This window comes from Erythrolamprus reginae, chromosome 2 (assembly GCF_031021105.1).
Source record: "Erythrolamprus reginae isolate rEryReg1 chromosome 2, rEryReg1.hap1, whole genome shotgun sequence".
NCBI lineage: Eukaryota > Metazoa > Chordata > Lepidosauria > Squamata > Dipsadidae > Erythrolamprus > Erythrolamprus reginae.
Window position 1 is genome coordinate 328757668 of NC_091951.1, and position 27977 is coordinate 328785644.

The 27977-nt window shown below is 41.9% G+C and overlaps 2 protein-coding genes across 3 annotated transcripts; one reads left to right on the forward strand and one right to left on the reverse strand.

The window, feature by feature from the left end:
• SELENOP (selenoprotein P) lies at nt 1-9063 on the forward strand. Its single transcript, XM_070743397.1, has 5 exons — nt 1-218; nt 2628-2835; nt 3639-3851; nt 5055-5172; nt 7309-9063. Exons 2-5 carry the CDS (start codon nt 2642-2644, stop codon nt 7642-7644), a joined length of 861 nt encoding a protein of 286 aa, XP_070599498.1. The 5' UTR covers nt 1-218; nt 2628-2641; the 3' UTR covers nt 7645-9063.
• CCDC152 (coiled-coil domain containing 152) lies at nt 9018-27932 on the reverse strand. 2 transcript variants are annotated; one of them, XM_070743399.1, is made up of 7 exons: nt 27769-27932; nt 24571-24639; nt 23109-23173; nt 15108-15210; nt 12969-13096; nt 12109-12195; nt 9018-9243 (listed from the first exon to the last, which is right to left on the reverse strand). In XM_070743399.1, exons 1-7 carry the CDS (start codon nt 27779-27781, stop codon nt 9121-9123), a joined length of 588 nt encoding a protein of 195 aa, XP_070599500.1. In that variant the 5' UTR covers nt 27782-27932; the 3' UTR covers nt 9018-9120. The 2 variants fall into 2 exon arrangements, with proteins under 2 accessions (XP_070599500.1, XP_070599499.1); XM_070743398.1 differs by lacking the exon at nt 27769-27932 and adding an exon at nt 26914-26961.
• Nucleotides 27933-27977: the final 45 nt, after the last annotated feature.

The window sequence follows — 27977 nt, forward strand, 5'->3', positions numbered from 1 at the left end:
GAGGACCAAGTTTTGAGGACCAAGTTTTGAGGAGTTGCTTGCTGCTCTTCCCCGGGTCCTCGCTCCAGTCTTTGGGTTTCGTGGAGACGTCGCGAGAGTTTCCGAACTTTGGAACGCATCCAAAGTCGGAGACAAACAATTCGAGGGGTATAAATACCAGCGAGCTGAGCAGGCGAGCAAGAGGCGAGCGGGCGGGGAGTTTCGTCCCGAGCTGCACAGTGAGTTTTCTTGCGCGTCCCTGGAAAAGTTGGTGAAAGTTGCAGAAGGGAACTTCGCAGGTCCATTCTGAACCGGGAGGGGAAAGGGGGCTTCGAATTCATGCTTTTAAAAAACATATATTTCCCTCCTCTTAAGACTCTTGAGATCCACGCCCGCGCGCAAAAATACGGTTTGGTGGAACGCGCGGCGGTGAAAACGCGCGGCTCTGCACCGAAATAGCTTAGTTGGGTTGGTTGGTTGAAGGTATTAAAGCGAGGAGTGGGGGTATTTTTTGGGGGTGATGGTGGTTGAAACGCAGTTAAGGATCTAAGTCTCTCCCCCCCCCCCCCCCGAAAATAAAAAAATTCTCTACCGAGGTTGCGCGTGATGCAAAGTTAGCGCTTTGGGATGCGAGACTGCTTAACTTCATTTCACTCTGCAATAAATCCGCGGAATACTCCGTGGCTGGCTCTCTCGTTCATTGTGCAGAGGTCCTCAAACTTGGCAACTTTTAAGACTAGTTGACTTCAACTCCCAGAAATTCTCCAGCCAGCTTAGCTGGCTGGAGAATTCTGGGAGTTGAAGTCCACAAGTCTTAAAGTTGCCAAGTTTGGGGGTCCCTAAATTGCATAGAAAGGACTGCAGCCTTTTTTTTTTTTGGCATGGAGTAAGATTCCGATTGTGCATTTGTACAAGCACCGATGACATACTTCTGTAATGCTCGCTCCTCTGTCAGATGCTATTCCCAGCTTAGTTGTGCCACCTGTGAGAGAATGCTTGCTTCATACTGTATGCAAATACAACTTTTCATGAAGTCATATTCGGATTAGAATTGCTGGATGAATAAACGGAAACGGAGAATGGCAGCTCATTAAACGTTATATTGATGGGCAGGATTGCATTGCCACCCATAGTACACCCCTCTACACTGTCAACCTATTTACTAAGTCTGCGCTACTGTTACTACTAATTTTTTCTCATCATTCCTATCACCCATCTCCTCCCACTTATGACTGTAATTTGTTGCTGGTATCCTTAAGATTTCTATTAATATTGATTGTTTCCTGATTGCTTATTTGACCCATATGATGATGATTGTCATAGGGGTCAAAGAAGCAATCAGGAAACAATCAATATTAAGTGCTGTACCTCATGATTGTCCAATCACACTTGGCCAATAAAGAATCCTATCCTATCATATCCTATCCTATCCTATCCTAAATTATCCTAACTCAACCTACAATGTGAACCATGTTGGTCTATTGGAGCCCAAAATTAGACGTAGTCTTATAGCACCTTTTCAGACAAAAATAGTTAGACTAAGCTATCAGACACCTCCTGATTTCTGGGTAGCTTCGTAGCCGAAGATCAGTTTAGAATAATCGGACCTGTTACATTCTGCAATGTAAAGTGGAATGATGCAGTGATTCCCGAGTAAACAGATTCAAAGATCTTATTTGCCTGGCAAAGCTTTCTGTGTCTCATATGTTTTCAGTTTTCATCTGCCCCAGACAACATGTCACTTTCCATGAGCCCAGTAAGCCAGGAATGTGAATTGTTTTACCATTTATGTATGAAGAGATTGAAGGGGAAAAAAAACTTTTCCTAGATTTCAAACCTATTTTTCTTCCAATGGTAGACGTAGTTAAGTAAAACAAAATTAAAATCCTAAAATAGGAAATGCTTGGACACTTTGATTAGATTTTTTTAAATCCTGCCTTTATTAATTTATAAGTAATTCAAGGCAACAAACATATATAGTACTCCTGTCTCCTCCTGTTTCCCCCACAACATCCCTGTTGAGGTAGGTTGGGCTGAGTTAGCTTTCATGCTTCAGGTGAGACAGTCTCCTGGTTTCTAGACCAGCATTTTAATCACTGCATCAAATTAATTGTTTATCTGGTGTAGCTTTAATTTGTACCAAACAATTTTAGAGAAGAGATGCCCCATGTTTACAGAATCTGTTGGTCCTGTTATTCTGTGATACAGGTAGTCCTCAGATTATGACAACAACTGAGCCCAACATTTCTGTTGTTCACTGAGACACTTGTTAAGAGTTTTGCTCCATTTTACGACCTTTTTTTTTTGGACACAATTGTCAACTGAATTGTTTCAGTTGATAAGTTAGTAACCCAGAGGTTGAGCGATTCTGGCTTCGCCATTGACTTTGCTTGGCAAAAGGTTGCAAAAGGGGAATCACATGAGCTTGGGACACAGCAATGGTCATAAGTATGAATCAGTTGCCAAGCATATGGAGTTTATTCACATTATCATTGGGTTGCTACAAAAGTCGTAACTCTGAAAAATGGTCACAAGTCATTTGTTTTCAGCGCCGTTGTAACTTTGAGCAGTCGCTAAATGAGCTGTTGTAAGTCGAGGACTACCTGTAGTCTTTATTCTTCTTCCTTAACTTGTTTTTCTCTTTGCAGGGCCACGTCCAGCCATGTGGGCTGGGCTAGGACTAGCCCTGGTCCTCTGTCTCCTCCCAGGTGGAGGAACAGAGCACCAGGGTCGTTGTAAAGAACCTCCAGAATGGAGCATCGGGGAAGAAAACCCCATGATGACCTCAAGAGGGTCAGTAACTGTGGTTGCCCTACTCCAGGCTAGCTGATACCAGTGCCTTTTGCAGGCTTCCAGGTAAGGTGCACTCAAATAGGCAACTACTCATGAATGTATATTCTGTTGGGATCTCTTTCTTAAAGAAAGAGGAGTTTTTATTCAGCTTTGGGTGGGGAGAGAAAAAAAATTCTGGCACAAGAGTTTTTGCTTGATGGCCAGAATTACTGCTTTACACTTATTTTTGTCCTGAAACTGGTTTTCTGGCTTTGTTAAACAACCTATGTGACAATTTCTAAGAACAAAACACCTTAGTGGTGCAGTGGTTAGAATGCAGTATTGCAGGCTAATTCTGCTGACTGCTGTCTGTCTGCAATTTTGCAGTTCGAATCTTACCAGGCTCAAGCTTGACTCAGTCTTCCACCCTTCTGAGGTTGGGAAAATGAGGTCTCAGATTGTTTGGGGGCAATGGGCTGTCTCTCTAAACTGCTTAAGAGAGGGCTGGAAAACACTGTGAAACGGTATATAAGTTGAAGTGCTATGGCTATCGCTATTGCATTCTTCAGTAATATTGTCTCTTCATTTTTGAATTTAATCCCCAAGTGGTTTTTCTGAAAAATAAGTGACAGCCCACCCTATTGCATGTGACATATTTCTTAGGAATTGTTCCCAGGCTAAAGGTTTGGTTTGATTTGGTTTTGGTCCAGGTATATTAAAGCTCCTGTGCCTTTTAAAATCCATTTGTACTGTTCAATTGTATAATAGGACTCCTAATTCTATAGTATCCACTTAGATAATTGTAGATAACATGCCCCGCTCCCAAAACAAATCCTGCTATTCTAAAGGGAAGAAAATGAATATATAAAATGTTATTTACTTATTAGACTTGAAGACCTGCAACTGAACCTGGCACGTAATGGGCTGGTCAATATCTCCTTCATTGTGGTCAATCACCAAGGACACCATTCCCAGCTGCAGTACCAACTCCTCAGAGAAAGGGTTTCAGAAGACATTCCTGTATACCAACAGAATGCGACGCAACCTGATGTCTGGGCTACTTTAAGAGGCAAAAAAGATGATTTCCTGATTTACGACAGGTCCGTTTATAAAATAAATCAAATGGATGAGAACTTCTTAGTCCTCATGTATTTTGAAAGCATGTGAGGCTTATTTGGATCAGATGGCACTCTAGAGTTTTGTATAAGAAGCTCTGTCCTTCTATCTGCACAATACATTCAGAGTACATAAAAGTGGTTTTCTCCATTTGTTGGCTCTGTGGGCTGGGTAGATTCACATAAGATGCGAGCACTTTAATATGATATGTGTTTGGTTTGGTGAGTAAACCATCAGGCTAGAAACTGGAAGATCATCTGTTCTAATCCTGCCTTGGGCATTAATTCAGGTGACCTTGGGCCAGTCACTTTCTCTTAGCCTTAGGTAAGAAGCAATGGCAAATCCCTTCCAAAAACTTGCCCCCAAACCTGCAAGGACTTGTCCAGGCAGTTTCCCGAGTCAACACTAACTCAAAGGTGCAAAACCCCCGAACCCACAAATTGTTTATTTTGCTCCAAAGTGGTTTATCTGAATCAATTTATGCTATCTTAAATAAATCAACTTCCCTACAAGTATTTGTGGCCCTTGCATACAAGTTCTCACTTTACATTTTCCTTCCCCTGTTTTTGCTGCTTTACCAACTATTGGGATTTTTTGCTGGGAGATGCATTCTTTCATGTAAGCCCTTCCTGTTAATGGGTTTTATCAGGTCCATCTTAATGAGGTTTAGCACTATTCCAGGGGCCATGAATTAACAACTATCATGGCCAGATCATATGAATGATCTGCATGCATGTTGTTGTGATTGGTTTAATTATGGGTTTTTAATCTGGGTTTTATAGTTTTAGATTGTAAATTTGACTTCTTTTTTATTGTTTTCGTATTTATATTGTTGTAAGCTGCCCTGAAGTTACATTAATTAATTAATTAAATAAATAAATAATAAATAATATTCTGCTTTCAGAAAGGTAGGAAAGTTCAGAAGGAGACAAAATAACTCCTATTCATTCAAAATAGATAGCAGAAGACAAAGGATTAGGTTTACTGTAATCCTACTACTACAACAATGCTAGTGTGAGCCTAATCCACAACTTCCCTATACTGTAATATGTTTACAATAGATTTGGGGAATCATAGCAGAAGACAAGGAACTTAAAATGCAAAAAACGTTTGTTTTTTAGTTTTGTAAAACTCTACTTTATAAATATGATCCATTGATATTAAGAGCTAGGTCACTTTCTTCCTAGGTGTGGCCGTCTTGTTTATCACCTTGAATTACCTTATACTTTCCTGAGTTTTCCATATGTAGAGAAAGCTATTCAGATTGCCTACTGTGAAGACACTTGTGGAAATTGCTCATACACAGTACGTATTCATTTTTTCCCTTTCACTGTTGCATAAAAGCATCTAGGAAAAAGAAAACTGGATTAAATGAACTTTTAAAAATGTACAAAACCTATGACCGCTGATTTTTTTTGGGTAATTTCTAAGAATTGTATAACTACTTAGCAAATAAGGAGTATAACTCCTTAGCAAATTCTAAAACAAAAAAGCTTGCTAGCTTTCTTCAAGAAATAATAGAGAAAGATATATGAAACTAATGGTATCTTCAATTATGATTTATTAAGTCATAGTGGCTGAGTCAGCAAAGAGAAATGGAGGGCAGACATGATAGCAGCGCTATCATAGGAAAGAGGGTGTCAGTTTATTCCAGATAGTAACCTGAAGGTAAGAGAAGAAGCTATGGATAGAAGTTCATTAGAGGGAGACCCAGCCCAAAATAGGGAGGAATTTCCTGATGGTCAGAATTATTAAACAACGGAACAGTTTGCTTTATGGAGTTAGGGGTGCTCCGTTGCTGAAAGTTTTCAAGAAAAGAATGGGCAATCATTTAGCTGAGATGGTATGAGATGACTTGCCTTGGGCCGAGGGTTGGACTAGAAAACCTTCAAGATCCCTTACAACTCTATGATTCCATGAGTTCACATAATATGCTAAGCACAAATTCAGTTAATATAATATATAAAGCCAGGTAAGTTACAATATATCTCTACAGACAGTGAAGGGCCGCTATTCTCGGCGCTATCAGTACGCCCTCTAAGGCCGTCGCAGGCGCGAGAGCGTCCATGGGTGTGCATGCCCTCGGCGTGAGATTTAGCTTCTGCGCATACGCAGCAAGTGAAATTTCACATGAGGACTCATGTCGAGATTTCAGTGATTTTCGCCGATATTTTTGCTTTTGTGCATGCGCGGAAGCAAAAAAATCGGCGAAAATCTCTGAAATCTCGACATGAATCCTCATGTGAAATTTCACTTGCTGTGCATACACAGAAACCAAATCTCGCATGGGGGGGTGCACATGTATGTGTCAGGGACACGCAGCTGCGTGCAGATTCCGGATTTCCCTACCGGGGTGGTGCACCAGATAGCATAACCTGGAACCCATTGCTGTCTACAGATCTCATTCTTGCCACTGGAATGTTTCATCGTGGAGGCATTTACTCTCTAATTGCTTAATTTGGGGGGGGGGGGGCTTCCCTTAAATGCAGACCCGTGAGCAAAATGATTTGCCACCCAGCAACTAACTTGCCATTAAACTCGGTGTTGTTCGGGTATAAGATTCAGATCTTTGTAATTAAATAGCATTTTACACATTGTTTTTAATTCATTGAAAAGGAAGCAAAGAAATGAAATAAATAACCAACACGAATGAAACTAGGACTTGCATGGCTTTTGTAGGGTTAGAGAATTATAACAAACTGGATATTTTCTAAAGTAAGAGTGTTATACTGATCTAAGCATAAGGCATTTTAAAAATGACTTGAAAAAGAATAATCATGAGAGAAGCTGAACATTTTGGGATGATTGTGATTTTAAATCCTAGGTTTAGTGTTAGCCTCCATGCTGACTGCTTGCTTTGCCTGCCATAGAAATGTGGGGAGGAGGTGCTCTGTGCTGGAGATGTCTCTTCAAGTGTCTGTTTAGGGGTTTAGGGTGGCCAGGTTGGATGGACATGTTTACAGCCTACTCAAGCTCAATGGCTTTGGCGGAACAGATGTGGAAGCTCCACCTGGATATGAGCCCAGATGATACCTTGGGGCTCTGGGATTGGATGATTTGCCTATGGGGTTATGTGGGGAGAGGTTTGGGCTTATTTCTATATGCCATTTACGTGCCTTTTGTCTCAAATCTTGCTTTCATTTTGTTGCTATCAGTTCTTATCTAGTAATAGTACTCTTCTCTATCATTATCAAGTCTGCAGAGAGGGGCGGCATACAAATCTAATAATAATAATAATAATAATAATAATAATAATAATAATAATAATAATTATTATTATTATTATTATGGAGTTGGGTTTTTTCTTTTTTGGATTTTGAATGGAAGCACACCTGTAATTTAGTTACATTATTTTTAAAAATATATGATTTTAACTGATTTCTACTTGCATTTTGTATGAGAAAAGTTGAAATTCTGACCGTGTTGCCTGAATTTTTTTAGACACCTGAAATTGAAGAAATATGTAAAAGAATCTCAGAGAATACAGAAGAAAAGCAAATCGAGGCAGCTTCTGCTACTGAGCACCACCACCGTCCCAATCCTCATATTCACCATCATCCCCAGTATCACCATCATCATGGACATCATCCCCAAAGGAATCGGCCAAACGTAAACGATCAGCATGATAGCAAAGTCTTGGGCCAGGATCTTGGAGAAGCTGTAGGGGTTCCTTTGCAAGGGGACAGGCTCTGACAAAGGGGGAGTGGCATCTGCAAACACCAATTAAGCTGAAACTGGCAGCTCTTTACAGGTCCCATCTCCAGTACTTGATGCTGACACTGACGACACTTGTTGTTTGAAGATCAGCAAAGCATAAGTGCCTGACTTTGTCGTGGAGAGCTCCCATCTTCCTGAAGGTGACAAGGGCAGCTGTTGACAGACAATGTGGTTGAGTCCTGACAGTGACGTCTGCCAACTGCTGCTTGACCGTTACCAGCAGCAAGAAGGGGTGAAACCTGACAATGAGCAGGGACGGGCAACTGAGCTTGAGGAACAATCTAAACACCTGTGGAAGATTGCAGACTTTGGAATGCATTCCGTAGTCATTTGAAATTGGTCCTACTATCTCTGCCAAAGTGGTTGTAAGCCCTTGCAGACTTAGGTGGCCGAAGGTCATTAAAGCAGAGGAGTGCATTCCATCAGTAATCTTCCTTGCTCACATACCATTATGTAAATTATTGGGGAAGAAAGAAAAAACAACCTGTATACCTGCCCAATTAAGCAAGAGTTCTTGGATTTTGGCTGTATTTGTTTAGGTGTAGTCATATGCTGTGGTTTCACTGATACAGAATACAGTCTTTGTCATCTGACTTTGCTTTAGATGGTAAGAATAAAACTTTCCCATAATGGTATGTATGGCGTTGTTTCTCCGTGCCAGTTCCAAGTGGTGTTTGTTAGCTTTTCTTTTTGGTTTCCTCTTCTACCATTCTGTTTGCATTCATGAAGACGGGAGCAGAAACTATGACCTAGGGGCTTCTGTTGGATACGGAGCAAATAAGAACAGGAGAGGATAAGAAAAGATTTGCTAACTATGTTTTACAATTATGGGTTAAGACCAAGTGATTAAATGAAAGTGTTTTTCTCTGAAACTCTACAGATAATTGCATAGAATTCTGTGCGTAGTATTCCAACCAGATATTTTCACCAAGAGGTCTACAAAATTCACTACTCTAGCATCAGATTTTATGTTATAAAGTGTGAGTTCTATAACAAGACCTATTAAAATTAATTTCTGGAATTTGGGATAAAAGTTCTTTAAAAACGTGACATGAGAGTGATGGGATATAGCAATTTTATTGAAGGATAAGCATAAGCATCTGGTAATAAAATTTGAGACTTGCATTTAACCATTTTTTCTGCTAACCAGTGATTTGGACAATCTTTTGTAAATGATGAAGCATGTTTATATAATGTCTATCTCTATGTAGCAAAATAGCATAGTATTATTGTTTCCGAAATTTCTGAAATTGAATTTTTGCAAGTTCTAGAGAGGAAAGAAAATGTTGAACAGAGGGGAATTCTTTTGATTGTGTTTGCCATAGTTCATGATGGTTTGGTAGGGAAATCATACCCCTATAAAATCTGAATTCTTTTATGGCGAATGTTTACAAGAGGGAAAGTAGTTCAGAATACAATGTGGAGATCTTGCAGATTGACAAACTATGTTTTAATAAATAAAAATATCTTTGAATTCAATGTGTGTCTCCCATTCAGTTCTGTCTCCTAAGTAAAGCTTGTGGTTTCATGTTACTCTCAAAATTTCCGCAGTTTAAAATAGCAATCTTTACGTATGTCGAGCTTTTCTTCTAAGTCTTTGATAATATTACGAAGAAATTCAATTTCTTTATTCTTTTCTTCTTGAAGATGCTGGAGCTTCTACAAATACAAAGGAAAAAAAGTATACCTTCTTATACTATACATGAAAATGTGTGTATGTTTATCCATATTTTCAGAAGTGTACACAAATTGAGATGCTTCAGAGATATTGATTTGTTCCGTGACATAGTTTCTAGGAAGCAGAAATATTTATTCTGTCACAGATTAACTAATAAAACAATGAAATCATAATTATTCTAAAATATTTATTTTAAATTATTCTAAAAGTTATTCTAAAATATTTAAGGATTAGACAAGACAACACGGCATACTATACAGATTATAGAACAGTACTTAGCTATGGTCAAAGAAGTCAAATCAGATTGATCTGACAATAACTAAGGCAAAACAAATAAAACAACCAGGTTGTCTAGTAAAGAATGGAAATAATACCTGGTGTGTATCTGCATAGAGGGAATAATGCAAAATAGCATGTTGTATCATTTCAATTATTCAATTATTTTTCCAACTCAATTTACTTATCTAAATGCTTAAAGACAACTCAATCAGTGGCCCTACCAGACAAAAACAATAAAGGGCCTTGGCATTCAAAACATTCTATAGCTATTACATAAGGACACCTGCTAAATCCTCCCATGGCTAAATCTGCTCCCTTCAGGTGGCCAATGAGCAAGCACAAAAATGTCCATCCCAGTTAGTGCCTTTATCTCCATTTTGCTTTGCCCGGTTTGCTTTCTGTGGCAGGAGAAAATGAGAACTAATACTCAGCTAGCTGCTGTGCCTCTCAAATGGGAATGAAAAGGAGAGGGTGACAAAGCACCTTGAAGTCTTGCTATAGGAACGTAATTGGGAGGAAAAGGAGGCAAGCAGCTTAAGACACAAGTTCACATCAATGGGAAGTTTGTATCGGTAATGCTGCATAAATGCTTAATGGCATCCTAACAGCCACACTTTGCTCTGTGTACTGAAGTACTGAAGAAATTAAAGACTCTTAATGACAGTAACTTGTGGCCCACCCATGTCCTGATCACAGATTCTGAGCATCGAGAGACGGGTATGGGTTGGTATCCTAGGCCAGAGTTTGAGAGGGAGAAGGGAAGAGGGGATGTGGGGTTAGAGGCTGAAAGCCAAACAGGGCCTGTTGCACCTCCAGAGGTGCCCATGAGTGACTCTTCTTGATGCCAAGCTGCGCAGAAGTGTCAAAAACATGAGTGGCTGAGCAGGAGAAAGTCTCTGTGTGAATTAGATCTCTAGAACATTTGACCATGCCTTTTGGGTAGTTAAGGATGAATCATGTGACAAGCAAGTGCAGAAGTCAACTTTCTTAAAAAAAAAAAATAATTAATTTTCTTAAGACAGACAAAACCAACACACATTTAACATTTAATTTTCTAATGTGAGAGATGGCTGATTGGATCTGGATTTTGAACTATTTAGTTTATTAGGATGAATTACCAATCGAGAAAAAGGAAAATCTTATCTCTGGGCTTCCTGTCAGCTCGAAGTGAGTCAGTGAAAATGAGAGCTGTGTGATCAAAGGAGAAATAGCTAAGATCTTGATATCTGTTCTTGGACTATAGCTGGCACAGAAAAGACGTTCCTTGCTTTGTCGCTGTAAAATCCATGTGTGTGGACCTATTTCTTAGAGGGCTCATCACTGGGACAGAACAGCAACTATTACAGGTTTTCAATCATTTTGGATATTTTCCTTCCAAATCTCTATTTGCTCTCTTGTTAGTGGTATTTTCCAAATGTAAAATAATGCCCTTGGGGAAAAGGAATCCTCAATCTTATTGTATTGGCAGTTCTGTGTTAGCAAAAACTTCAGAAGAGAAGGATTTAGGGGTAGTGATTTCTGACAGTCTCAAAATGGGTGAGCAGTGTGGTCGGGCGGTAGGAAAAGCAAGTAGGATGCTTGGCTGCATAGCTAGAGGTATAACAAGCAGGAAGAGGGAGATTGTGATCCCGCTATATAGAGCACTGGTAATACCACATTTGGAATACTATGTTCAGTTCTGGAGACCTCACCTACAAAAAGATATTGACAAAATTGAATGGGTCCAACGACGGGCTACAAGAATGGTGGAAGATCTTAAGCATAAAACATATCAGGAAAGACTTAATGAACTCAATCTGTATAGTCTGGAGGACAGAAGGAAAAGGGGGGACATGATTGAAACTTAAATATATCAAAGGGTTAAATAAGGTTCAGGAGGGAAGTGTTTTTAATAGGAAAGTAAACACAAGAACAAGGGGACACAATCTGAAGTTAGTTGGGGGAAAGATCAAAAGCAACGTGAGAAAATATTATTTTACTGAAAGAGTAGTAGATCCTTGGAACAAACTTCCAGCAGACGTGGTTGGTAAATCCACAGTAACTGAATTTAAACATGCCTGGGATAAACATAGATCCATCCTAAGATAAAATACAGGAAATAGTATAAGGGCAGAATAGATGGATCATGAGGTCTTTTTCTGCGGTCAGTCTTCTATGTTTCTATGTAACAATAGTTTTTTACTTTAGGAAAAAGTTTATGTTTAAAAGAAGAATTATCAATACTAAAAATGGGAAATGATGGAGGAGCCTTGTACATTTTTTCAGGACTATGAAATAAATGGATGACTTGGAGGCAACCTCCCCTTGCAAATGGATCTCAGATAAGGGAAGCATTTATAGAACTTCTCTTTCTTTTGAAGTAGCTCTTTGGGATGTTTTCCCCCACCTTCATCCCAGCAAAAGACACTGGTTAAAACAGAATTTTTATTTTATTTTATCTGGTAAATTGATATAGCTGCCCATCTCACATATGTGATGATGTGTAAACAGAGCAGGGCGAAATATTTGCAGTCAATCATCTAAACATTTAAACCTCTTTACATTTTGGAAAACAATAAAATACTTACTTTTCTATAGATATTTTGAGGGAGTCCTGTGGGGTTAGTCTGTACATTCAGTGTTTTGGTCTGCATCCTTTCCAGTTTAGTATTGAACTGATTAAAAAAAAGATTTATGGTAGTTATTGATAAAAATGTAAATGAGATGAAAAACTGTTCTGAAATTAATGCTATTTTAATAATGTACAAGCAACTCTTGGCTAAAGATATTTGCATTAACACCGGTAAAACAGACTCCTATTTGACCACGAAGTGCAAATGGGTAAAATTGGCTCATTATCATCACATGGTATCAATTTTAGAGAGGGAGATAGAAAGAGAGAGAGAGGGAGAGAGAAAGTGAGAAAAAGAGAGAGAGAGCAAGAGGGGAAGAGAGAAAGAGAGAGAAATGACTTTTGATTTAAAGCATATGGTAAAAAGCACCCAAATAATAACAGAGAAAACCCCCCCCAGCTCTGTGTGTGTGTGTGTGTGTGAACTCTTGAACCATTTCCAATAGCCCTCACCTGTTATTGGAAATGGTTCAAGAGTTCACACACACACACACACACACACACACACACACACAAGGGGGGAGGAGACAGGGATGGAAAAAGAGGAGAAGATAGTAATAATAGTAATAGGTTTTGGTTTTGTTTTATTATTAATTTCTTTTAATAAAAAAGAAGGGAATTTTTTTCTTATTTATTTATTTATTTATTTATTTATTTATTTATTTATTTATTTATTTATTTATTTATTTATTTATTTATTTATTTATTTATTTATTTATACTTCTATACCACCCAGTCCCAAAGGGACTGCCGCTCAGACACTATACTTTTCCGCCCACACCGGAAAAAAATTAGAGGGAACATTGGATGGCATACCTCTATTTGTAATTTGATTATCTCATTCTGCTTTTCCTTTTCTTGATCTTTCAGTTGTTTAGTTAGTTCTAAAATCTCTAGATCTTTCCTCTCCATTAGTTTCTTATGCTCTTCCATGTTGCTTTTAACTAATGCAATTGTTAATATATACAAAATTAAAAACAATGAAGCAAAATCATTAATTAATTATTTTAAGCATTCATTTTAGCATTAATCAAATAGAATTATAAACTTTATATTTTAATTTCATCATAATTAACAACAATCATTCACTTAAGAAATTTCAGAAGTTTCAGTCTTCATTAATTCATAAATGGTCTTCACCAAGGGGGGCTTGCAGAGGAGGTGTTTCATAGCATTCATACCATGACTTTAAAAATGCCCATTCTGTCTTCAACCTCTTTCACTTCCTATAATTAAAACCATTTTCTCTGGCAATATTTCATACATTTTGGACAGATCAAATCTATAAATATTAGTTGATCCTCCATAGGTGGTAAGCCATACGGGCTGCTGAAAGTGAAAACTAGCACTTGGAATTGCATCTAGAAACTTATTGGGAACCAATATAAAATAAGTATAATAGTGATTAACAATAGTCAATGAGTGGGCCACTGCTTCCATCTTCAACACATTGCAGAAGTCTACCATCATGGTGGTGAGATCCTCTCACTCAAAAATGGGCTACAGCTGATAAATTCCAGGAGAAGCCGAACAAAGCTTCTCCTATTTAAAACTTCCACTGGTCATTCAGCAGTAATCAGAAGTCCAGGAGCACCTACAAACTGAGAACTACTTCCACAAGGGTGATGCCACCCTTCAGGAAACAAAAATGGAATGAATAGAAAACTACAAAAGACAATCAGTAATTCCATCTTCCTAGGATTCAACTTTAGCATCTTTCATATCATCCAGATTGCAGCAACATACTGAGACATTGGGATAAGTGCTGATGGGGGCCATATCAAGCTGAGTATAAGCATGAGTACTTTCTTCAAGTGGCAAGAGTCATATTTACTGCTCTGGAGTCAACAGACCAAATTCATCTCAAATAACAACTAAATGACACCAAAGTCACCAAATCAAACTCTGCCCAGGAGAAGTCAAAATTAATAAATGTGGGTGACCTAGTCAACAAAATGTTGAGTAAAATTATCAACAAAATTATGTTAAATATTTTGTAACAAAATTAGATTTTGTTAACAAATTTTGTTAACAAAATTAGATACTTGTAACAAAAATAGATTATGTGCATTCACTCTGCAAAACCAAAAGTCTTTCTGAAGGCATGGGACAAGTCAAAATACTTTGGTATTCTTCATATCTTCTTCATGTCTCCATATCATATAGAACATGTCGCCACAATTAGCAGTTGTCTGGGAACCGGATAACTAAGAGGTCGCACATTCTGTCCTCATCCATCTGCCAAGGGGGCCAAGAGCCACTGGGTGGACTGTATACCTTGATTCCCAGAAAGAACATACTAGTAAGAAGAAGACAGTCTGGCTCCCTACACCAGCTAAAGCAAAAGCAGCTGTTGTTGCAAGCTTGCTTGTCTCCTCCCTGCCAAACAGAAAATCAGATCCTATTTTTACAGTTGCGCTGGGGTCAAGAGTAGAAAATCACTTAATTCTTGCTCTCTCCATCAGCTATCCATGAAGGACCACCAACTGCTGCTCAGGGATAACTTGGTCAGAATTGGGGGTAAATTATTGCATTACATTTTTGTTGCAAACTAGAAGAAATCCTTCCTTCCTCCTCCCCTTTTCACTTTAATATTTTCTTTACTGTTTTTAAGCAGAAGCAAAGTTATGTTAGTTAGTTTTTTAGCTGGTACAAAGTTTTTGTAATGACAGAATTTTTATCTGAAAGGCAGGATGAACAAATTGTGTTACTCATTTGAAACTGCCTAATTTGCTAGAATGGAAAATAAATTATTAAAGATGTGCAGAGCATACATGTAGAGCTTTACACCTACTCTCTTTTTCAGTTGGGTAGAGATATTTTCAAAATACTTGAAACAGGTAATTCTCAGTCTTTTAATTAGTAAAAAATAATTTAATAGTGCACTCAGTTAAGGCTATACCTTACACTCTGTATCTCTCAAACACTCTTGTACACATTATCTATTATGCTTACGTTGCTTGTTCATGTCGCTGTGAAGTTTGTCCTGTTTGTGGCTGTGTTCCTTCTCCTTGGTTTTTATTTCTGTAATGAGTTTATCAACCATATTTTCATGTTCCTAGGAATTTATTGAAACATTTAAGTCTTTGCAATTGATTTATCTTAGTATAATTATCATTCAATGTATCCCTGCAAATTGATTTTTTTAAACTCAAAACTTTAAATTGGATTCCTCAAGGATTCTTTTAATGTTAGGATCATTCTGGCACCTATTGATCACTTTAGATGGTGGGGTCGTATTTGAATCCTCTGGTTCGTGGGCACGGTTTTCCAGAGCCATGGGCAGCTGGAAAGTGCAATTATTTTCAACTGGGCTCTCCTCCTGTGCCTACCAATAAAACAATCCCTATTTTGGAAAACTGAATCAACCAAAATAAGACCTGACTAAAAGTGATGGGGAACAGGCAGTGTGTGTGAGAGACTGTTGAACTTACCTGAACGGTCTTCTCGATGCACTGCAAGGAGAGTCCAGGATGGGTAATTCTTCAGTCTGATTGGTAGGGACTGATTTTAATTTAAATATTAGACAGGTGCCGCCCCCTTAGCCCTCCAGTCTAAATTAAAACGAAGAAGCAGTAAAGTCCAACACATTTATTGAACCATAAGAAAAACACCCCAACCGTAAAGAAAGGAACCGTAAACCTTAAGATGGCCCCTGGTCCAGAGCCGGGTGGGTCTGGACTCTCCTTGCAGTGCATCGAGAAGACCGTTCAAGTAAGTTCAACGGTCCTTCTCCAATGCCCTTGCAAGGAGAGTCCAGGATGGGATATGCCCAAGAAAAACTCAAAGGGAGGGAGAAGGCTGGACCAGTGGCTCCGCAAAGGAACAAACCTCCTGTAGAACCCTCCTCCCAAAAGCCGCTTCAGATGAAGCATAGGAGTCTATTCGATAGTGCTTTATAAAAGTTGAAGGAGCAGCCCAAGTGGCCGCCCGGCAGATGTCCTCTAAAGACGCCTGTGTCCTCCATGCCGTCGAGGTGGCGGCACTGCGAGTCGAGTGCCCCGTGATCCCATGTGGCACAGGCGAACCTCTAGCCCTGTAGGCCTCCGAGATACAGTCACGGAGCCAACGGCTGATGGTCTGGGAGGAAACTCTGGACCCCATAGATCTTGATGAAAAAGACACAAACAAGGCTTCTGAAGCTCTAAAGGCCTGAGTCCTGCGAATGTAGATTTTAAGGGCTCTCCTCACGTCCAGCTTGTGCCATCTCAACTCTAAGGGGTGAGTTCCATGGGTACAAAAATCCGGCAGCACGATGTCTTGTGCCCTGTGAAAAGTGGTATTCACCTTAGGCAGGAAAGCCGGGTCCAGCCTAAGGACCACTCTGTCCGGATGAAAGCGACATAAGTCCGGTCTTGTAGACAAAGCCGAAATCTCTGAGACCCTCCTGGCAGACGTAATAGCTATCAGAAAGGCAGTCTTAAGAGTCAACAGCCGTACAGAAACCTGTCGTAGAGGCTCAAATGGAGGGGCTGTGATGGAGTGAAGCACCAAGGACAGGTCCCATGACGGGAATCGATGAATGACTGGCGGTTTAAGATTAGCCGCCCCTCTCAGGAAGTCTCTTATCCATGGATGTTTGTTCAAGGGGCGATGACTGTCCATTGTAATGATGCTGGATAAAGCAGCCACATGCCGACGAAGAGTATTCGGGGCGAGGCCCTTGTCCAGACCGGCCTGCAGGTATGTCAGGACCATAGGAGGAGAAGCTACCTGAGGCTCAACCTGTCGTTGTGCACAGAACTTAGAAAAAGCCTCCCAAGTGGCCTGGTAGATCCTCCTGGTAGAAGGCCTATGGGCAGCCTGTATGGTATCAATAACCGTGTCTGGCAGAGCGTGACTCCTCAGCCGTTCCCGCTCAAGCGCCACACGGTCAGCTGCCACCACTGAGGCTCCGGGTGTGACATGGTCACCTGGAAGAGAGAGATCCGGTGGTCCGGAATCCGCCATGACGGAGCAATTGAGAGTTGCATCAGGTCTGCGAACCAGATCCGACGGGGCCAAAAGGGGGCCAGTAACAGCACCTCTGCTTGCTCCTGCAATATTTTTCGAATGACTCTGGGAATGATGGAAACCGGTGGAAACGCATATAAAAGACCCGGAGGCCATCTGAGGCGCAGAGCATCCACCCCTTCCGCTCCTGGGGATGGAAATCGGGAGAAGAAGCGGGGAAGCTGGGAGTTGAGACACGTTGCAAACAAATCCATAACCGGCACCCCAAACCTCCTGGTGATCTCCTGGAAGATCCCGGGTTCCAGTTGCCATTCCCCTGGATCTAGTGTCTCCCTGCTGAGCCAGTCTGCACAAACGTTCTCCACCCCGGAGATGTGTTCCGCTGAAAGCGATGCCAGATTGGTCTCCACCCACCTGAAAAGAGACTCCGCCTCTGCCATCAGCCTCCGTGACCTTGTTCCCCCCTGTCTGTTGATGTGGGAACGCGTGGCTACGTTGTCGGTCATAATCAATACGTGCTGATCCTTCACCAGGTGAGCAAAGCTGTGGAGGGCCAGTGACACTGCCTTCAGTTCCAAGAAGTTTATGTTGACGTTGCAAAGGTCCTGCTGTGACCACAGGCCTTGGGCTATTTGTGAGGAAAGATGTGCTCCCCACCCCCGCAGACTTGCATCGGTCGTCACCGTGAGGAATTCCTTTCCCAGAAAGGAGGAACCGCTGCTCAAGGCCGGAGACACCCACCAGCTGAGAGATCTGCGAACCCTGGCATTGAGGAAAACCCTTCTGCGAGAGTGGCTCGATTTCTGCTTTTGAAAAGGGAGAAGGAACCACTGTAATGGTCGAAGGTGGAACCTTGCCCACGGCAGAATGCCAATGCATGACACTAGAGTTCCCAGGAGCTTGGACAGGAATAGCAGACTTGGGTACTGCTGGAGGTGCAACTCTCTCACTAGCTTCCTGATGGTAGACTGTCTGTCCCGGGACAGAAACACTTCGCCCAGCCTGGAATCTATCGTTGTCCCCAAGTGGGCCAGCCGGGTCGTGGGATGCAGGTGGCTTTTGTCCCAGTTTATGGAAAAGCCAGGGTCTTGAAGGGTCTGGATGGTCAAATGTAAGTCCTTGAGAGCCTGATCCCACGTTCTGGACAAAATCACGATGTCGTCCAAATACGCCATGAGGCGTACCGACTGACATCTGAGGTGCGCCGTAAGGACATCCAGCAACTTCGTAAATGCCCTTGGGGCCGAGGATAGGCCAAAGGGCATTGCCCTGTACTAGAAATGTGCTCCGGCGATGCAGAATCTGAGAAATTGTCTGTGAGGAGGAAATATCGGGACATGGAGATATGCCTCCTTCAGGTCTATGGAGGACATGAGATCCCTGTGGCGGATGGCTGCCAGTATTGACCTGAGAGAGTGCATCTTGAACCTCCTGTATTTGACATAGAGGTTCAAGTGCCTCAGGTTCAGAATCAGCCGCACTCCCCCCGACGACTTGGGAATGAGAAAGATCGCCGAGTAGAAGCCCCTGCCTTGTTGTGACAAGGGAACCTCCTCTATCGCTCCAATGTCCAGTAAGTGCTCGACTTCTTTGTATAGGAGTCTTCTTCTCTCCCCATCTGATGGCACTTGACACGGGAGAAACCTGTGTGGTGGAGGGCAGAAGAATTCTATCCTCAGGCCTTGGGCAACAGTGGAAACCGCCCAGGGGTCTGAGGACGTCGCTTCCCATGCTGCATGGAAGGACATCAGTCTTCCGCCCAGACAGCTGCTGAGCACGGAGTCACTTCGCCTTCTTGAAGCCTCTGCTTCCGCCTCTAAAGGGGCGGCGGCCTTGATAAGATCTGTTCCTGTCAGCTTGGAAGGATCTGTCCGCCCGAAAGGACCCCTGGCCAAAGGAGCCCTGGAAATATGGCCTCGACGCCTGGGTGCCCATCGAGGAGGGCTCAGACCGAAAGGGCTGTCTCCGTTGATAGGGAGTGAATCTCCTATCCTGCTTCCTGCTCGCCTTAGGCATGACCTTTTTCTTATCTTTATCCTCAATGAGGACATCGTCCAGTACCTCGCCAAACAGCTTCTTGCCTTTGAAAGGGGCAGATGCCAGGCTCCATTTGGACTTAACGTCCGCCTGCCAGCTCCTGAGCCAAATGAGCCTACGGGAGGCGACTGATGAGGCCATTGCCCGGGAAGCAAATTTAGCAGCGTTGACCGTGGCGTCCGCCGAAAACTCCGTGGCCACCAGGAGTTTGTTGAGGTCCTGGCGGAGTCTACTATCTTCCGGATTGACCCTGGATTGCAGCTCCTGGATCCAGAGCATCATGGCTCTGTTGAAGAACGATGCTGCTGAAGCGGCTCGAAGAGCCCAGGCCGCCATCTGGTGAGTCCTGCGTACCACATTTTCCGCCCTCTTGTCCTCTGCTCTCAGACCCTCTTGAGACTCTGAGGGAACGAGGGCATTGGACACCAGGCTCGTAACTGGTTTATCCACCACTGGGAATTCCAGCAGTTCCTCCATCACCTGATCAAACGTATAGAACCTGCGATCCAGGTTAGACGGTCCCTGGGCGGCGGCTGGGTTCTCCCATGGGCGCTGGATTGTCTCCCTGAACAGGTGGGAAGACGGAATGTGGACCGTTTCCTGCTTGGGGAAAACAAATAAGCCCCCAGCAGGCTGGGCCGAGTCCGTCACCGCTGGCTGCTCTCCTTCACCTGCCTGCTCAATGGTCATCTTGGCTTTATTCAGAAGGACCCTAAAAAGTGACGACTTGAAGAGTCCCGGAAAACTGGGTGGTTCAGGGGGCTGGTCATCACCTGACAGTTCATCTTCAGCCCCACTGAAATCACCTCTAGATGACCGCTCCTCATCCATCGATCCTTCCATGGAAAAGGTGACAGGGGCAGTCCATGGGTCTCTAGACCTCTGTGGAGGGAGTCCCATGGGAGCCTGCTGCTGCTGCTGAGCCCCAATGGCCACCCCTTGAGTATAAGCGGTGGCAATGAGATCCTGCAAAGTCTGTGGCATACTCTGCCAGGCGTCATTGGAATTGCGCAGGCCTGCAAATGTAGGTGTGAAAGTGGCAGTCTGACCAGACTGGGCTGATGGAAAGGCTGGATAGGCAGACAGCCCTGCAGTCCATTGTCTCTCAGCCCTGGGTGTGGGTGTTGGCAGCCTCACCCTCTCTGGAGACCAATCTCTCTCCGTTGCTGTGCCTACCACCCCTTGCAGGAACATGGGAGAGGCCATCGACGGGCTGGGCTGATTGACAGAAGTAGCAGAGGCCATTACCTTCTGGGAAGCCTCCAATTGCTTTTCCAGTGCTCGGATGCGCTTCTCTGCCTCCCTCAGAGAAGCCCCTTGAGAGGTCTTAGTCTTCTGGGGCTTCTCCTTCGGAGTGCTAGGCCCTGTCAAGGCTTCCTCCACCAGCTGGGCTGCTGTCTCCCTCTGATCTGCCATACTATCCGCAAAGTGAAGATTGACAGAGCCGGTATAACCTCAAGGCAAAGGCAGGTTCCAGCTCTGTCAGTTAGAGCGGGAAATCAGGCCATTGAAGCCCCTCCCCGCTGTCAGGCAGCTCATTAAACATGGCCGCCGGCCGGTTTCCATGGTAACGCCGAAAGCTCTGTTAGTTAGAGCGGGAAATCAGGCCATTTAAGCCCCGCCCCGCTGTCAGGCAGCTCATTAAAAATGGCCGCCGCCGGCCGGTTACCATGGTAGCGCCCAGAGCTTGGGCGCGAAAACCTCCGATGCCGGCTTTTCTACAACATGGCCGCCGGCTGTCAAGGCAATGGGCAGGAACGCCTCCTCAGTTCCCGCCTCTCTTTGAATAAGGCACCAGCCCGATTCCGAGCGGAGGCGCCGGGGGGGGGCGCCGTCGTCATCCGAGGCCCGGCTAAGGACCCCTGGCGTCCAGTCCCCCTCGGTATATTCGCCACGGGGAAGGGCGGACCCCCCCCGCAGCGTCAACCGTCTCCTCTCCTCCGGAGTCTACCTCGGAGGTAGTTTCCCCGGGTGCTCACTCCTGAATCCACACTACCGGCCCTTGTGTGGATCCTTCAAATGAATGGAGGAGCTGCAGTCCACTGGTTTAGACCCACGGGAGATCTGAAACCAGAGCTGCCTGAGGAGTCATCCCCCAGCTGCACCTGAGGAAAAACATAAACCAAAGGAAGGCAAGTTAGTTACGAAAAACAACAATTATTAATTATAATCAAATTTAATTAATTAATTAATTAATAATTAAGTTAACAATCAGTAATAAACCTAATGCCTAACTGCTCAAACCCCAATTCAATGGGCAGAGCAAGAAACTCTAAGTCCCTTTACTGCGACTGAGTTTTTTAGACTGGAGGGCTAAGGGGGCGGCACCTGCCTAATATTTAAATTAAACTCAGTCCCTACCAATCAGACTGAAGAATTACCCATCCTGGACTCTCCTTGCAAGTGCATTGGAGAATGATGGTGGATTGAGGGCAGGGGTGGGTTTATTAATTAATTAATTATTTAGACTTATATGCCGCCCCAGTCCCAAAGGACTCTGGGCGGATATATATGTATCAAAGGGTTCTAACTTACATCGCTGCAGAGTCTTTTCATCCCCCACCATGTGGGCATGTATGCACAGTGCTGCTAACCCAGCTTCTGCACATGCACAGAAGCAAAAAACCAAATGGCAGCACCTACGATGCTGCTGAGAGAGCCAATTTGGGGTTATGGCCAATCGGACATTGCTGCCGGTTCAGTGAGTGGAGGGAAAACCTGTCCGAACTGGCAGGAACCCACCTCTGAGGAGGGATGGATGAAGACAAAGAGCTAATTTTCTTTGTTGGTTCGCAGTGCAATCCTCCAATCAGCTGTGATTTGGGCTTCTTTTTTACATAGGGTATAGGGGTCTAGCTGTCTGTCAAAACCTGCCTCCCCCTCCCGATGCCATGTTGAGAATGACAAGCTAGTTAGCTGATGAGGTCTGGCAGGAGAAGAATTAACCCAAAAGAATTTACCAATCCTTGTCCTTAACATGCCCTCCAGTTTGTAAAGAGAATAGCCCTATTAAGCAGTATCATGCTTGTATTATTGGATACCATTTTAACTTAGATAGAAGGAAGCGCTCAATGTCTTTTTAAAATTCCATTTTCTTCAAGAGAGACCAGGCAAAAACAACAAAATCCTCTCACTCCATACAAAACTAAATCAATTTAGAAACCCTTCCCTTCCATGAGGATGTTGCTCAAGAAAGACAAGTAGCAGGGTGCCACTTTGCAATTCACTGACTCCCTGCTGAATAGGAATTAGTGACTCAAATATTTGATTTGAATTACTGGGCTTCAGGGCTTTACAGTCCAAAGAGCTGGGATAAATCCTTTTGTAGTGGCATCAACAGGAATGAATGCATTTGTCTGACTGTATTAAAAACAAATGCAAATTGTTGTAGAGAAGCAACTCTTGTTTCTCCTTTATCAGTTATGAACAGTTTGCGGCCTTAGTCTAAATGCTCTCTCTCTCTCTCTCTCTCTCTCTCTCTCTCTCTCTCTCTCTCTCTCTCTCTCTCTCTCTCTCTCTCTCTCTCTCTCTCTCTTGGAAATTGGACATAGATTTGCATTCAAACATTATGCTTTGTTGTTTCTAAACAATAAAGATGTTTGAATTTATACAATTCATAATTGCCTTAAATGGCATAAAATGTAACATGGACATTATACCAATTTCAAATGTAGTATTGTTGCTCTTATGCCCTTCTAAATAATTGTTCCATCCCAGGTAATACTCCTATTTGTCAGGAGCAAATATAAAATTACCAGGACATAAGGCTGGCTATTGTCATTGTTATTATTATTACTGTGAGCTGCAAATAAGACAGTGAATTTTAACCCAACATTATAATATGCTTGTATTTAAGTCATTAAGGAACAGTAGGGAAGATAATAATGATTACTATAAAAATCAGAAAAAACATCTAAAGACTCCTTAGAAATAAAAAACAAGAGGTTCTGAAAACAGCGCTCCTACCTTTTCATTAATCTTCCATTTCTCTTCTAAAGTCTGGATTGTGTTTTTGAGCTTCTCATTTTCATCTATGTAAGGATAAAATAAGAGTGATAAATTCCCACCTATTCTAAACTCTTAAAAATAGTAAGGATCCTTGACTTGAACATCGCTGATTTAAAACTGCAAGGCCATCTAAATTAAGGGGTTCTTGTATAAGGAAACAAAAGGAGAAAAGGACTTTAAAAAAATCCTGAATCTTTTCATTCTCATATTCTCCCCCAACTGGATATGCTGACAAAATTGATTAGTACTGCCATAAAAGAATAATATCTTAATCTGTTTTTATGGAATATAATTCTGAAGGAATTATATGGAGGAGCTGTAAATCAGAAAGTGGCAATCAATGATTCTATCTGAGGGTAGAACAAGAAGCAATGGGTGGAAACTAAACAAAGAGAGAAGTAACTTAAAACTAAGGAAAAATTTCCTGACAGTTAGAACAATTAGCCAGTGGAAACAGCTTGCCTACAGAAATTGTGAAGTTTTAAAGAAGATGTTGGATAACCATTTGTCTGAAGTAATGTAGGGTTTCCTGCCTAAGCAGAGGGTTCAAATAAAAGACCTTCAAGGTCCCTTCCAACTCTGTTGTTGTTTTTGTTTTGTTGTTGTTGCTATATTTAAGGAACAGCTTACCCTATGAAGGATGGTTAAGATAAAAAAATTGCTTCTTGTGAAAAACATGTTGCCTGTGCTATACTGTTTGTGCATGGCTTGTGTTTTTTTCTTCAAGGGTCAGGTATAAATTCTTCTGGCTCTATAGAAAGTCCTGATGACGACAGTTGTGACCAGAATTGCTATCACAAGTCATTTCAGTCCTAAGTAGAATCACCATGAAACTGAATGAAATTTTATGACCATTTTTACAGCAGCCATTAAACTAATCAAGAGAGTGGTACAGTAGCCTAGAGATAGATCTCTTACCCTCACAAGCAGATGGCTGTGAGTTCAATTCTAGGCTGAGGCAGATATTTCTTTCTGGTCACACTGTGAAAATATCTGCTGAATAAAACTCTGCACTGGTGATAAGAGAGGCATCTGGCCATTATAACACTCTGCTAGCTCCATTCAGTTGCTCAGACTGCACCCCACAAGGGATTATAGGGTTATTAATTGAAGCTTCCCCAGTAGGCTTTTTTGCTGGAAACAGATAAAAAAGCTCACAAGTTATGAACATATAAGCATATGGTGCGGCAACTGTTTGTAAATATAGCCTGTTACTAAGCACACAAATTCTGATCATGTGACTCTGGGGGTGTTATGATGGTTTTAACGGTGACCACAGTTTGTCAATCATTTTTTCCAAGTTCATTATAACTTTGATCTGTCGTTAAATAAATGTTTTTAAGTCAAAGACTACCTGTACAGGATCTTTCTCTCAACCAAGAAAAATAATGTTATATGAAATCACATTACCCTTCTTTACCTCTCAAATTATATTGGTCCTCTACAGTTTGTTGAAGACCTTTAATCACATTCTGGAATGTAGCACAGTCTTTTAAAAAGAAAAGAAGAAAAGAAATTAATACATTTATTTTTAAAGTTATTATTATTTTGATAATTACACTAACATTTTGAAATTATTACAAGAAGGCATACATGCTTCCAAAATGGATATAATGAAAGAAAACCCAAATTTGATATTTGAACTATCATTTTTTAAATTTAAGTTTGCTTATTTAAGAATCAGCAATTGTACTTAAAAATTCAAATAAGATACAAAAAAGATCAAGAACAATATGGCATACATGTGAAACAACTGGAATTAATTTTATTAGAAACAGAAAAAAAAGTGATTACAAAACTATATAACTTTTTGCTAAGATATAAAATGGAGGAAGAGGCGATAAAAGAAACAATGATTAGTTGGGCTAGAAACTTTGGCATAATATAGAATTAGAACAATGGCACAAACTTTGGGAAAAGAACTATAAATTTAAACAGGTGGCATACAAAGGAAACCTTTACAAAATGTTTTATAGGTGGCATTTATTGTTAAAATATATATCACTACAAGGTTATTGTAATATTGATATTGAGAAGTAAACGAATAGAAAGGTAATATATAATAGAGAAGTACAAAAGCAAATTATGTATGTTGATATGGAAAGCTGTAAAATGATCTTAAATACTATGTATTGTTTTGTTGTTGTTTTTTATTATTTTTATTCTTATTTTTTGTATTTTTAGTTGTTTTATATGTTGTTTTTTAAAAAGAAAACTGTTCAATAAATCTATTTTTTAAATGTACTGTACAGTACTGTATTGTCATATTCCAACTATCCTGCAATTGCAAATAGTGGCCACAAGATGGACCTCTGGTATCCTTCATTTTCAGACCACTTACTCATAACATTAATTTTAAAATTAAAATGTGAAATATTGCTTCTTAAGAGTTCAGGGAATACAAATGTGGAAAATTTAAAGCCATATTATATTTTCCCATTCTGGAGAGATCCAGAAATGCCTAACAATTTCTAATAAGGAAAAAGTATCATATGTTTGAACTTTCAATTAAATATTTTAGTGTTTCTGCTCCTTCCTCAGCCTTGGGCTTACCTTTAGTGTTGGGCGAACCCGAACCCCTCTGGCCCAGCAGGCTTCAAGCGAGCGGTGGGCAGGAGGGGGAGACGGGGAGGGCTCTGGCTTGAGTCTCCGAGTGCTTTCCGCCCTCCCAGCCATCGCCTACTTGAAGCTTCCGGCCGGGATCCTGAATAGCCGGCTGGCAGAACCTGCCTCCCGAGCCCTCTTGCCTGGCAGGAGGCGAAGCATTGGAGGTGGAGGTGTCAGGAGGTGCCGGCCGGCTATTCAGGATCCCGGCCAGGTACCCTAACCCTAACCCAAACTCTTGATGCGAGTGACATCAAGTTGGCCACCTTTAAGCCAGTCACATGACTTTTAGGCCACCCCCCTGATCGCATGATCATCAAGCCACTCCCACCTGGTCACATGGCCGGCAAGCCACACCCATAAAATGAGCCATGCCCAGTGTGGTAGTAAAAATGTTTGCAGCCCTTCACTGGGTAAAATGTATATTATCCTAACACAAACAAGAATGATTTATTTAATTATATAATTAGCAAGGAGGAGTTTAAATAATTCTGTAATTTTAACTATCTTTAAAAAAGTTTCTCAAGAAAAACATTAAACCCCAAAATCTCTCTCTCTCACAAGCACGCATGCACATTCAAATACAGTGCCATTTAACAGCTGGGAAAATAATGCAAATTCAAGCAAACATTATTATGAGAAGTTAAAATCATGACTAAAAAGAAAGGCACTTTCAACCTCTCAATTCTGGCAATTCTAAAACAGTGATTAATTCTGCAAATGGGGCCAGCTATCAATATCCAGAGCCATTCTAAAGTGGCAGTGAACTCCACTGCCCAAAACATCCAATTGCTTCTAATTTTAAATAATAAAAATGTTTAGGGAAGTGCTCTTCCCACTGCAAAAGCTCTGTGCCAGTGATGGCGACCCTTTTTTGGCTCGGGTACCAAAAGGTGCATGTGCGTGATAGCATGCATATGAGTATCCACACCCATAGTGCAATGCCTCGCACATGCACCCCACTTGTGCATGTGCACAGGCCTCACTGAAGCCTCTGGATTTCCAATAGGCCTGTTGAGCTGTTTTTTGCTCTCCCTAGGGTTCAGGAAAACCTCTTGAAGTCTGGGGATGGTGAAAAATGGCCCAAGGGCCCAATAGGAAGTTTAAAGTGGAGCTGCCCTACTTAACCTTCAAACAGTTGCAACCAGGCCTCGCACACCTCGTCCCATTTCCTCTGCAGCTGGGAAGGCTTTCCTGAAGGTCTTGTAGCCGATAACAGAGCTATGGATAAATCTAGACCTCTGTTATCGGCTGCAGAGGCCTTCAGGAAGGGCCTTTAGAAAAGACAACTGATAATTATTGGCTACACAGGCCTTCAGGAAAGACTTCCTGGCTGCAGTGGAAACGGGCCAAGTTTTGAGAGGCCTGGCTGCAACTGCCCAAACGTAATTATTCGCCATCACTGTGCTTTGAATGCCATCTCTTTTGGCACTGGTGCAATAACAAAGTTCATTGATACTATCCAGAGTATAGAGCAGTGATAGTGAACCTATGGCATGGATACCACAGGTGGCAAGTAGAGCCATATCTGCTGGCACACGAGCTTTTGCCCTAGCTCATCTCCAATGTTAATGTGTGTGCTGGCCAGCTGATTTTTGACTTGCACAGAGGCTCTGGGAGGGCACTTTTGGCTTCCAGCAAGCCTCTGGGTGGATCAGGGAGGGAGTTTTTACCCTTCTCTGGGTCCAGGGAAGCTTTTGGAGCCTGGGGAGGGTGAAACACGAGCCTACTGGGCCCACCAGAAGTTGGGAAACAGGCCATTTTCAGCCTCCAGAGGGCTTCTGGGGGCCGGGTAAAGCTGTTTCCGCCCTCCCTAGGCATTTAATTATGGGTGTGGGCACTCGTGCATGCGCACGCTTTCGGTAACTGAGGGAAAAAAGGTTCATCATCACTGGTATAGAGGCCGTTCTGCTGATGAACTGCCTTCATTACACAAAGATAGTATCCACATGCACATTTTATGGGTTCCAACACATGTCCGGTGGTAAACACCACCAAGAAAATGAATGCTTACCATGTTTAGTCATTTCTTCTCTTGACTGGCTAATTGTCAACAATTTATTTGTTTTGTCCAACTCAAGATTCAGAAGATGATTTTTTCCATGAAGGTTTGATATTTTCTGTAGGAAATTATTTGAAATCCAAATGAAACCTTTTGTTTGAAGTATCCTTCCCAGCTCAATTATTCTGACAGAAAATCTTTTTAAAAAAAATACATGTTGA